We start from the raw sequence: 13,261 nt of genomic DNA on the forward strand, positions 1-13,261 counted from the left end.
AATCAGACAAAATATGCAAATCAGCGAGAACTTCAGTGAGATCTGTAACGTCATTTGTCATTGCACGCTTCAAACAAACAACATCATTACGGCTAGTGATGCGCATAATGTGTACTCGATTTCAGTCACTAAATGCAATCATGAAAATGAAAAAATCTGTGGTGGCTTTCTGGCTGCTGTTCATAACAAGCGGACTTTAAAATAAATTTCAGCAGATATCGAAGTTTTTCTTACTGTACAATCCTCAGTCAGTTTATTTTGAATGTGCAGGCAATAATGTTTAAGCTGATGTTCCCTTGACAGCAACTGCATACATAATCAGGAAGAAGATCCGCAAATTACCCAGCTACCATAATAGCTAACTTTGTCCTTGAAACTAAGAATAATGTTACTGATTATTACCAAAAAATAAGAAAATGAAATTAAAACAGCTGGCAAAGTTGAATATACTTTCAGTCCTTTTGCTGTATATCCCTATATCCACTCTCTTTAACCATTTCACCACCATGGTTTAGTCCAAATCCATCCATACTATTCTTGATTGTGGACCTGTCAACATGGAATGGGGTAAATGGATTGAAACTACCGAGGTGTATCAAATCACTGGTGGTGAAAGTTATAAATACAGGAAGCTGGGGAAGCCAAGAATAATTACAAAGCTAACATTTTTGTTTTTAGTCTTTTATTTTTACTTGTTTTAAAATGTTTTACAACTCAAATGAAAGCAGCAAGCAGTGAGATCATACAATTTCACGACATAAATCAGACAAAGTGTGGTGACGACTTCTCTCATAAGTATCAATCACAAAGCAGCTTTTGTGAATTGCAGTGTATACTTTGATATTGATGTGTCAGCTCTCTGCAATGACAGGGTGGTTGTACATAAACTCTACCAGTGGTGGAGGTATGAGAATGGAACCATCCTGTCAGAAAAAAAACAAAGATAAAGATTGTTGTCCAATGAATTGAACTTGAACTGTGTTCTGGCACAAAAATGATATTCTATATCCTTTTTGCATCTTCTACTGAGTCAGGTTATATGTACCTGTATTTTAAACCACTTGCCATACCTTCAAACTACTGATCAATCCAAATTATCAAATATTAAAACATATTATACAATATTTCAAATGCCTACCTATCAGTACAAGAAGTGGTAGCAGGATGGTTTTTTAACAAGGAAGAGATTTCAATATGATTTCAAACAAACACTATGTACCTGTTGCTGATATTGTTCCAGTATGGCAGCAATGAATGCTGGGACATTGATGGCAGTGCCAAACACCTGTAAAGATGTGAGACAGTTACTTATATTATTTATATTAACACACTGTTGCAGTACTCTCCTATGTTGTGACCTAAAGATTTAGTCTTATACCAGCATGTTTGATGTAAGCATATTGGCCCTCTTGTGTTCACTATTAAGTGACTTTTGTTTTTACATGACAATGCTGACTATTGTTAATTTTCACCTCCAACTGAGTAAGGTTCAGAGTTGTGACGAGGAACAAAACTAGTGTGTACTGTCTTTGTAAATTGTACATCTACATGAAACACTTTTTATAACAACTGTGTGCATCAACATTCAGTCACTCCTTTCTCATGCTACAGTACCTTCTCAATTTAAGTTACTTTGAACCAACACAGTGTAGGGCTGATGACAAGATTTAATACCAAGGCACTGCCATTTATTATTTACTCCAACCTGACACCGTATGCAACGCTACACTTGACAAAATGAATTCCTGTCTAGAGATAAATACATTTGTCAGCTCTAACGTCGGGGATTTCACAACACACAGGCTGATAAGTTGAATACCAGCTATTTGGACATGATTTGGGAGTAGAACAAGCACCAGATATTGCATTTTACAAATAACAAACATTTTGGAAGATACATCAAAAATTTCCGCTTACAGAGCTTTAACCCTTTTAACCACAATGGTTTGGCCCAAACTCATTGTTATCAACAGCAACTGTGGACCGGTTTACAGGGAATTGGGGGTGAACAGGTTTCAGTAACTCACAATTTGACAGTAGCTTCTGTTTCTGCTCTTGACTGCTTGCTCTCTCATACTTGTAGGGTGTTGGATTTTCAGTCGTCTGCTGATGAAATCTGTGTAATGCTCGACTGATGCTACCTGTGATATGTTTAAAAAACAAAGCTCTGGGTAATTTCACTTTTCATGAAGTGTTATTCTTGATACTTTTGATTTCAAAATTATCAAAAACAAAAGCTTTTTTACAAGCATGCACATTAGTATTATACAGGGATGAGCAAATCACATTCTGGTCCAAGAGTCCACTGACTAGTAGTCTAAAATAAAGATAAACAAGGCCAAAGTAATTAAATTCTTTGTTTTGCGTCCCCACCCGCGTAGGTTTTTAAGGTTTTCATGAAAAACACACACAATGTATTTGAATAGGAAATTTTAGGACATGACCGCTTAGCTTTTCTGAACTAAAATTTTGTTACAATTTTTTATTTGCTGCAATCAACTTACATTGTGTTAATTTTCTTGTGTGTGTTTTTCAGCCGCTTAGACGCGTACCTTTTCCCATTTAGAGTGGACGCAAAACAAAGAATTTAATTACTTTGGCCTAAACAAGCCCCACATAACCCACAAGTCAACATTTCAGCTTCTGGTTAAATGATACACTTGAGCTTTGGTCTAGAATATAAAACAGAAACTAATACTTGAAGCTCATTTGCTTGTGCCAGTAGACTTGTTCACCTAAGATATAGAACTTTACTATACTATACTATTGTCTATTACTCATGTAAAGATTAATCACTCACAAGTTCATATACACAGATATATATATGTGCATAATCTATAATTTTGGCAGTTTGATCAATGTAAACATGGTGATAAGTAATACTGATGATGAAACCTGTTAGGTTTTATGCAGAATGACTTTAGTTTTGATATCCTTCAGTGAGCTACATAAAATCCTTCTAACCAAGAGAGAAGAACTAACAAACTATCTAACCGAGCTGAATGCTAATCAACGCCTACTTCAGTGCCCCTTGTAAATGGTTTACATGGACTTAAAAACAATAACAACAAACTGGAACACGTTCTCACCTCTACATACTGTTTTTCTGATGGTAACCAAATCTGTAACGACGATTTCCTAGACATAGCTGGTGAGAGCTTACAGCTTGGTAGGTTAACCATCCTAGTAACAGTCAAATAAAGGACGTTTCAATATGGCTGTATCTATGGTCAGTAATGACAGAATGAAAGATAGCTGCGTCCATGTCAAATGCATACATTTTTTAAGACCGAAAGTTTTCTTTTGGCAGTTATTCCCTCAATTGTGTATTATTTGAGCAGAAAGTTGTATTTGTCAGTAATTTTCACACCTTTCATTACCATGGTTTGGCCATAACCTATTATTGATGATGATGGTCACGTGGACCTGATTATAGTGAATTGCCGGTGAAGAGGCTATAAAATGTGCTGACAGATTAGATGAGAAAACATCTTCTCTCACAATAACACTTCAGTAGTGCTTTGTAACTTCGGATTATTAAAATATGCACATGGTGATCAAAACTCATCATGTTTGACCTCAAACCCCTAACCCTTATAGATTTTATGAAAACAGTTTACAATATTAAAAACACCAAACACTGCTCTTTTAAGGTAGTATGCACTCAAAATTGAAAGCCTTCTGCTTAAACTTTCCTCATGGTAACTTTCTATCATTCTATTTCAAAATCAAGAATAGTTATCGGAAGTCACAATGTAAATTTTAGTACTGGAGAAACATGTTACCCAAAAGTCACCAACACTTCTAATTCAAAATGGCCACCATCCCTGTGTTAACTAAATGAGGTAAGACTTTAGTTTCAATTTTCACGAAACTTTCCTCACTACATCAGCTCCAAAACAAACCCCATAAATGGTCGACCAAAGGGTATTGTAAAAGTTTTAGATTCTGAATATCTTCCCAATGTAAAACGAGCTATGCATACAAAACAATTCACTCACCTAAAGTGTATTGTGAGTTGAGAAAACAGACTACGGAGAATTTCAATGAACTCCTGAAACACTTGGTCACTCTCAATGTCAGAGTTCCTTGTCAAGCCACACACATGGACCTGAAACAAAAATTTACACAACATTAATAAAAACAAAAATTTGAAGCATTCCACATGATAAAATTCCATTTCAAACATTATGCCAAGCTACCAGTACATTAGATCTTGTCTATCATATTTAGACAACCAGAAACACATACAGTGTGCCTGAAAGGAGCTAAAGCCATAATGTTTGAGAAAGTTTCTTTTATTTTGTGGATAAAAAAACAAGTCTGGTTTCTTATTCTTCTCCTGAAAGTTTGTTAAAATACAAAGCATCAGCCTTGCTGACAAGTTAACGTTGAGTGAATTCTTATCTGAGCCATTGTTAAGTTTCCAACAATGACCTTTAACCTTTGACACATACAGGCTGTGTTGACTAACTGATCACTAAGCATTTCTTTCCGATTTATGGCGGAAGCACAAAAGCCGTATTTTACGTAAATAATAAAAATATGAGAAAATACACCAAAATTTTGAAGCTAGTGAAGCATCAAAGAAATTCTGTTTCTTTCAAATCAAAAATCTGTCAAAAATTTAGGCAAAGTATACGCACTTCAAAACTTTTGTAAGGGGGGGTTTGGGTCAAATGCCTTGAGTTTGATTTGCACTTCTTGATCATCTTTGGAGCCTCACAACCACCGCCACGGCAAACAGTTAAGAACATACACAAGTACAATCGGGGATAATTAAGATTTTGATAAAATAATTGAAAAGCCAAAGGCACTTCTCAATGTTTTATTTACCATAGTTGATTGTTGCATGACGCACAGACTTGTCAAGTTGTCAGTTTCTGAAAACAAGAGGGCATTGTAAGTATACTACAAGAGGGCGTTCTAAGTATACTACCTCCACTTCAGATTCATTCTAAAATTCAACATTTGATAGCTGTGCAAATGCAATAAAACTGTAACAATATGTAACAAATCGCTTTTTCAGCAAGATATTGACAGTGAATGCAACATACATGATGTGTTTCGTGGCCTTTGTTGTAAACCTAATGTCCTTCGTTTTCAATGGTTTCGTTGAAAACAGAATAGTTTCATGTTCTGTTGGCGGTTGATACGGATGTCCTGTGACAATGTTTGGTATTTACCCAGCATTCTCTGACAGTGTTTTGCCATGGATACTGGCCTTCAAATACAGAAATCAGGTTTTGATGCTTAGTATGGTGAAAGTCATCTCTAGGTTTCCCAAAGCTCTATATGGCAGAACGAAATTTAAAATTGATATATCTTCAATACAGTTGTGAAATCACTTACCGTATTTAGGATTGTAGTTCCTACCGATGGAAAAACACCTGGTAAAGAAAACGAAATGCTATATTCCGTACTTTTCAATTTGAAAGTCAAAAGAAAGGATGATTACCTGGGTTCAAGAGTGATCAAAGGTGAATAAGATATTGTGATCATAAACTCACTGTAATGATGGAACATCAAAATAGTGTGATCAATTATGACCAGAAATTGAAAAATGAAAGTCACTCAAACAAAAACACCTTGGGTGCAGATGAAGCTCTTTTCAATAATATTTTATTTTACTGACTTTGCTGCATTGGCGTAGTTTCGAATTCTTGACATACCTGAATATGCACTTAAAATACATTCCTCAAAGTCTCCCATAATCTGAACTTTCCTTTAAAGTGAATCATGTTAAGTCCAATTTATCATTACTTTTACATTCTATTTTGTTTGATGTGTGTAAAAAAGACATTTATTGACCAAATTCTACAGAAATAATCTTCTAATTGCACTCACATGGTTTGTGTCAGAGTGTACAGAAGTTAGTAAGAATCTGACATTTGGTTAAAATCTTGACTGACATCATGGCAAACCATGTACAGGAAGTTAAGTCCAGAAAAGGCTATTTGCTGTATCAGAAATACCCTGAGACACAGCGGTAAGAAGGCCATTGCTTTCAAAATATATGTTTCGAATGAAAGGTATGTTTATGGACTTACTTATCAGGTAGGTTGTCATTTTCAAGCACCATCATTGTGTAATAAGCTAGGGAACGGAAAATGAAAGTAGAGTATATGTTTTGAATTGCCAGTGATGTAGCATTTCAAGATGTTAAGCAGATACATGCTTTCAACATCCAAATGTTAACAGAAAACAAATGAGAGCACTGGTCATCACAACACACTCAACCCTCTGATCTGATGAGAGCGCCCCCGTAGGAATGGAGTATGGGTCTTCAGGCAAACAAAATATTTGCAGTATTCTTAGTCTCGTTGAGATAAATGTACAAATTTTTGCTAGTCTACCTGAGTAGAAACGTTCCACAATCACTATTGTCACATGAACGGATCAGTTACAGAAATTGCAGTCAATACAATCGGTGCGTTGGCACTGCGTAAGCTGGCTTTGGAAACGTTCATAGCCCGGATGGACGATCATTATATCCATGATTTACATGTACAATGCGGTCAGACGATATGGTTTATATACAGCGCCCTCATGCACTACCTATTAAACACCTCCTGTTTTCTTACCTGCAAACGACATTATCGACGAACCTTTCAAATACAATATTCCATCACTACCAATCACAGAATAAACCTGTATGAGGTGGGATGATGTAAATATTTATTCTAATATCACAATAAGAACATTCATTACGATAAATTTGAAAAGGTTAAAATTAATATTGTCCTTTCATTATGTTGAAAGTAAATCCCATGGTGTGTTATTTTCATATTAATCTAAACTGATATCATATTGCAATTTGGTCCAACTTCGACCACAGACAGTTTACATGTATAGATTGAAAAGTCCTAGGCAGTAACACCAGCAAATAAAGCCTTCCTACAAATCAAGGGATATGTAAAATGGTTCAAATTCACTTTTAATGTATATGCTTAGATTTCACAATGATTTTTTGTTTGAGTTTACACTTATTAGTGCACTTTGTTCTCCTGGTAAATGTTGCTTTTTTGTAGAAGTAATTTTTTTTGTCTGTTTCTTTGTTTTCCTTCTTTTCTTTTAATTACTACTATTTTACTACTACTTTTAGTTATTATTTTTGGTAATTATACTGTCCTATTTGTGCTGATTTAACTGTGTTCATATCTGTTTTGGTGTCCAAAAAGAAGTAAAAAGTATTGCCTTGTCACTCAAGCTTGAAACATTCAGTTACCAATATCATGACTGACAATCAAATTCAATGAATAGTTGGCAAATCTTCACTTTGCCCATGTCACTCAGGAAAGGAAGAATTCAACGCTGTCTGTGATACATTGTACTCAGCTAGAACAGCTAAAGATGGGGAAAAATCAGACATTTGTTCATATGACAAAAGTTACCTCCTCCATATTCTGTGCACAGCCTTCCTGCAAAAAAAACAAGTATGATGAAATGTAGTTAGTTCAAAGTGGTGAAAACATCTGTTTCGAGTCACACATAGAAAGCATTTATGGTATGTCAGTCTTGGAAAATGGAAACTACATGCATATGTATGTGCTACAGATGACAAACTGGCCTACATCACACAGACTGTTCCACTTTAAGACTAGCAAAACACCTCTCTCTCTCTCTCTCTCTCTCTCTCTCTCTCTCTCTCGCTCACACAAATAAGATTAATTACGACATCACATTTAAAAGGGAAATGCTGAGGGACTTACCACTATTAGGTCTCTGAACATATCCGGACATGACATTTGTAGAAGTCCATGTTTGTGTAAACTCTCTGATATCCATGACAACACAGCTTGCTCAAGCAATGTGACTTCATTTTTAAAATAGCATGCTCCTCGGTGGACATTATCATGTCTGGCAAGTAATGAAAAATAATTATCAGAGACAAATTTGTCACTCAAGCCCTCAATATGATTTTGATAATAACAGGTTGTTTTGCATACTAAAAAGTCTTCTTTTCATTATGATATTTCATAAAACACCTTACGATCAACATTGAGTACCTCATAAGCATTTGTCACAGTAAATATTCAAATCCATTATTGTACACCCGAGCAGAGTTTTCAATTCCGAATGGTGTCTGGTTATGCTAATACTAAATGTAGCTGCACATGTACGACGTCAGACACTAATGGAAATTCTGGCAAATTTTGCCAATGTTACATTTGTGGCTGTTGTTGCAGCTTAAAGTCTAAGCCGTTTATATGTCTTTTCTAGTGTTCATTGTAACATTCACCTGAAAGTCACTTATAAAGTTATTTTTGTCATTTTTGCATGCATAATTTCCAAACATTGAATTTGTGGTCAAATATTCATTTGATATCAATGACAGGACAATAATGTCATTGGCATACAGCCCTATCTATCAGTGAAAATACACATCAGCATATTATTGTGACACTATCATTGGTTACAACGAACATGTAGGTCTGTGTGATGTGAGTTCTGACTCACAAACTCTTGGAGTCAAGTTAGTCTTTTTAGAAATGTCTTCACACAAGCCATATACCACCAAGTTTAAATATAAACTTTAATGAGTTATGAGATAAACATTTCATGAGGGAGAGGTGTATCAGCTTGGCTTAGAAGGTACACACTCCCTGTGATAGTCTGGACTAGAATTCAAATGTAAACAGTAACAGTGCACTTTACATATGTCACTGTGCAAGCTAAATAGTAGCTGTTTCAACATGCTATTGGGAGTAGACCAAGAATTTGCGATTGACATGAAAAGTAAAAATAATGAAAAAATCATCAAAAACTACAGTTACATCCCTTAACATAAATATTTGCACAGACAACCAAATATGAATTGATATTGCCCTCTCTGTCAGGGTATGTCAGCCTCACTCATTTTCACACATTTAACTTATTGTTCTGTTTCTCAGAGATCAAGTTCTTTTTTTATACATTGAGTATAATTTTTGTCATAAAGTAACTTACCCTAGAGACAGCAGATCTTTTTGTTTCCCAATTTCAACATGACTCCTCATCCAGGGTTGAAACGCTTCTTTCTCTCCGTGTGAGTACACGACTATGACCTCTGACCCCATTGGCTGTGTGATTCAAGGAGATGCTCCATATCAGACATATGAATCAAGTCTTAAAACAAGAATGACAGTACCATCAATTTATTTTTATTACCACCTCATTTATTCTTTCATTTTTGGTTGCTCTTAAATCAATTACTGACTGGTTTGGTCGAGTATTGCATCTCATTCACCTATGCTTTGCTCCATGGATATTTTCATCCCCTAAGTGGAAAAACCACATTGATACAGAAACAAGGACAGATATCTATTTTACCGGTATTCCTTTGTTTATTTGTTTGTTTATTTTTTGTTTGCATATTAATTATCTGCTTATCAATTGGTTTCTGCGTGTGGCCTTTGCCTGCCCTGATTTTGAACTTAGCATAGCATTGGAGGCTGATACAAGTTTGGTTAGGGCAGCCTTGCAAGACCATTTAGGGTACAGCAGTATAGGGAACAGATCAGAAGTTGTGTAATGAACAAGGGGTCAGTGAGAGAGTCTTGGTGTCATACAGCTCAGTCTGTTTACAATTCATACCCTTTGGTCATTCAGAAATACTCACCGTGTCTGCATGGGTAAAGTTTGGAAGTTTTAAAACAATGGTGAATAAATCTTCTGATGCTCTGGAGAAGATCGTCTGCAATGGAAGATTTTTGAAAAGTGGCTTTTAAAAGTTCAGAATTACAGACTACAGACATTTTACACAGATCCACTGTAAGAGAAAATTGAAGGAATAACACGTGAGAAACTAAACACACCACACAGTAACTTTCATGAGCATCAAGTTGGACTTAGCAGTATTCAATTGCTTAGCTAATGGTTGTGACAGGAATCTATTTGAGATTTACTGATGAGTGCCAATTCTCCTGGAAGACATTGAAAACTTGTCTTTCTCAAGTTTTGAATGGATTTGAAGACATGTTCATGCTGCTGTGGATGAAAAGGGTTCTGGGCGCTATATAGAGTCGGCTAGGCATGATAAGACTGAAATGCCTCTGAAACACAGACAGGCTAAGAATTTTTTTATTTTCATACATCTGACCAAAGCAAAATGGCAAAATTTGATAAATGCACACATATTTTAAGCTTAAGGAAAAGGTCTGAACAAGGTTGGTCAAATTGAAGGAGACATGCTTTATTTGTGATTGCTAAAGACAGTGCAAACATAAAAACATTGCAATTTTTACTCACATTTACTTCCTTAAGCTCTTGCCGAAGTTCCTTACTTTGTCTTCTGATCTTCTGTTTTTCCTCTTCTGAACCTTTCTGTAACAGAAACATGCCGCAACAACAGAGTGGTGACTTGCGATCAGGATTAAGTCTGGTTTAACGGTGAGAGTTATCACATGGGAATTTATGACATGGGATGACCAGCACCCATATCAAGTTATATAATTTTACATCCAAATTATAAAGGGAGTTCAGCCTAATATATTATATCACTTGCACACACACACAGAGTTCAGGTTTTACTCATATACAGTACATTGTTAGTTGCTGACCTTTATATTGATTTCTTTGGCAAGTCTGTTCATCCTCTGCTTCTCAGATTCTAAACTTTCAACTTTGACCTTTAACTCTTGGACCCTTTTCCATACTTGTGACTGCAAGAAATGAAAGTATGCCTGTTTGGAAGAACTGTGTCTTGTAGATGATTATCAGTACTACCTGCAGTCTTGAAGCAGATCTTAGGATGGTGAATCTTATTATTTTCAGTTGTTTTTATGCAAATATAAAAGAGGTGATCATACAATTACAAGTCTTACTTATAAATGAAATGCAGAATACAAATTAATAAATTGAGAACCCCGTACAGACTATTTTTTAAGATTGATTTTGCATTTGAAAATTACTTGTTAGATATTAAAAATTTAATTATCGGAAATGGCTGACAAAGCTTAGAATATTTGATCACGCCTTACAGGTAGAATCAGGTAGAAGGTCAATTCCAAATAACCCCTGCAAATGGAAGGTTTTGCAAATATTGTAAATCCTCTGGTGAGCATGAATTTCACTTTGTCATGGAATGTACAAAATACAGCACTCATCGTGGCATTCCTTTTATCCTTCCATAAGTTCGTTCACATCTTTAGTCTAAAAGACAAACTACCTCTTGTGAAATATAGTTCTGATACTTTACCAATACCTGTCTCACTAGTAGTACCTACATCCATGCTACATCCTTAGCCTGCTACCGCCAAACTTAGCATGGAGGTAAAAGACTACAAGCGAGACCATGGTCAAACCATAGACTTTACTGTCCATAGTCAAACCACGAAATAAATCTGATACTCGTCACCTTCTCCTGGGGATTAAAACGAAACGCACGATCGTGACTTTACCAGGTTTTCAAAATCAAACTTCATATTCCTTGCCGTTACGTTGGCCTTCATCCTATCAATATTCTGCATGATATATTCTACGTCCACGTCCGGTCGGCTGAGGAACGGCACTTTTTCTCCGTCGCCAAAGGCAGTGTAGAGGGTTGACATTAGTCGCCGGTGCTGCCTGCACACTGTGTACGGCGTCGGTGAGTCCACAACACCGACTTTCGAATTTCTCTGCTGGAAATCAAGGTCCAAATCGAGCGTTGCAACAGCATGTACCCTCGTCGACACCGCAAATCGACAGTATCGACTGGCAACTGTTAGTCCTCTGATCGACAGCATTTCGCATTGTGTAGAGTTACCTTTTCGATCGCTGAACCTCCTGGTAGGCCCTTATTACCTGCTGGGTAGTTAATATACTGTTATTGTTATTTGTTACGTTTGCAAGCTTCTAAATAAGGCAGGTCGCATTTGCCTGACTTCATGTTGTCGTCGTCTACTTCCGGTTTAGTTGATATTGAGCTCCCTAACTCAGTGACTATTTTAATTCATTGATAGAGGGCGCACTACCTGATGTCCTTTCACACGGCAGACGACTCACAACATCAGCTATACATGTATGCCGGGCTACTCACGCTGAGACACTGTGCGTATGCGAGTCGTATTCTTCATTTATGCGGTTTCAACCGTGTTTGATTTGATTCGTGATTTTATAACTACGACATATCAGGTCTAATAAAGACATTAGGTGAGCGCTGGCAAGATTTGATTTGGCAGAGATCCCATCAAATTGATCATGACGTTAGAAATCGCTGTCATGTTTCATCGGAAATACAAACACTTATCTTGTCGGATGTTAAAAGTTTCTATAAATTAGTAAAAACTCTCCAAAATAAGTTAGGTCCTGATAAACTTCTTTAAAAGATAGTTAGGAATGAATTTCTCACAATTTCTCAAATGACTGACACTGAGTCTGAAACTCATATGAGTGACACAATACAAGGTGTGTGCTTTAAGATAAAATCTGCGATTACCGACTTCATCTTTTCATTGAATAATAACTTTCCCCCAAATGATGTGGAGTCCACAGGCAGAGAAAATCAAGAAAGCTCATTTTTCTCTACCAAAACTGTTTAAGGGAAGGGAATCAACCCTACGCTCAAGTCACGCTTAGTACTTCTGCTTAATCTTAAATTTCCAATCTCGTAATTTTGACGGGCGTATTATATGTTCGCTCAGGTTCGCTCTCTTTACACATCGAAACCCATCGTCTGGTATGAGTACAGTAATAAGGGCGACATCTAAAGTTACCATTATTTTAGAGACTATTATCGTATGCAATCATCCCTAAAATTATCACATTTTTTAAAATCGCGGGTGACTTGCAAATTTCAAGAGTTGTGCGGCGAGAATAACTACGAGGCCGAAGATCGCGCTTGCCTTAGGCTGAGGTGTGCCCGGATAGATGAAATTTTAGAGTTACCTGAGTTGCTCGGTGGGCGGCCAGAAACATATGCTGATTTTCGATGTGCTGAAATCAGAACGCGAGTCAATTTATCAGGAAAGTTACTAGTTTGCGCGGGAAGAAAAACTTTTCAAAGTTACCAGTCCGAACGTGTGATTGACATTTACCATGAATTTCATACACTGCGCACCAAGAGGTTTGTAATTTTCTAAGTCTTTCTGGCTAGTACAGACATCGTCACACGTTGCGGTGAAATGTTTTGTGAAATGTTTTGTGAGTCAGAAGGGCCCAGAGAGACGGGCCGATACGAAGCAAGGATTGTTCGAGACAAAAAACAATCGAAGTGCTCTTCTTTTTCAGCTAAAGTAAGACGCGTGTATCTTGCTGTGTCGAAACTTATCCTCATTATTTTTGCGGCAACGGTTACCAT

The 13,261-nt window shown here is 36.6% G+C and overlaps 1 protein-coding gene across 3 annotated transcripts; it reads right to left on the minus strand.

The window, feature by feature from the left end:
• Positions 1-665: 665 nt before the first annotated feature.
• LOC139114032 (serine--tRNA ligase, mitochondrial-like) lies at positions 666-11,879 on the minus strand. Of its 3 annotated transcripts, none has more exons than XM_070675507.1 (16): positions 11,382-11,879; positions 10,542-10,643; positions 10,231-10,305; positions 9,602-9,676; positions 8,950-9,062; positions 7,713-7,860; positions 7,395-7,421; positions 6,585-6,651; positions 6,051-6,096; positions 5,353-5,390; positions 4,837-4,883; positions 4,002-4,111; positions 3,090-3,183; positions 2,028-2,141; positions 1,220-1,285; positions 666-923 (listed from the first exon to the last, which is right to left on the minus strand). In XM_070675507.1, the coding sequence occupies exons 1-16, from the start codon at positions 11,706-11,708 to the stop codon at positions 852-854; spliced, it is 1,521 nt and encodes a 506-aa protein (XP_070531608.1). In that variant the 5' UTR covers positions 11,709-11,879; the 3' UTR covers positions 666-851. The 3 variants fall into 3 exon arrangements, with proteins under 3 accessions (XP_070531608.1, XP_070531610.1, XP_070531609.1); XM_070675509.1 differs by having other exon boundaries at positions 11,729-11,862; XM_070675508.1 differs by lacking the exon at positions 7,395-7,421 and having other exon boundaries at positions 11,382-11,875.
• Between the last annotated feature and the right edge of the window lie 1,382 nt (positions 11,880-13,261).

The sequence above is a fragment of the Ptychodera flava genome, chromosome 16 (genome assembly GCF_041260155.1).
Source record: "Ptychodera flava strain L36383 chromosome 16, AS_Pfla_20210202, whole genome shotgun sequence".
NCBI classification, from domain to species: domain Eukaryota; kingdom Metazoa; phylum Hemichordata; class Enteropneusta; family Ptychoderidae; genus Ptychodera; species Ptychodera flava.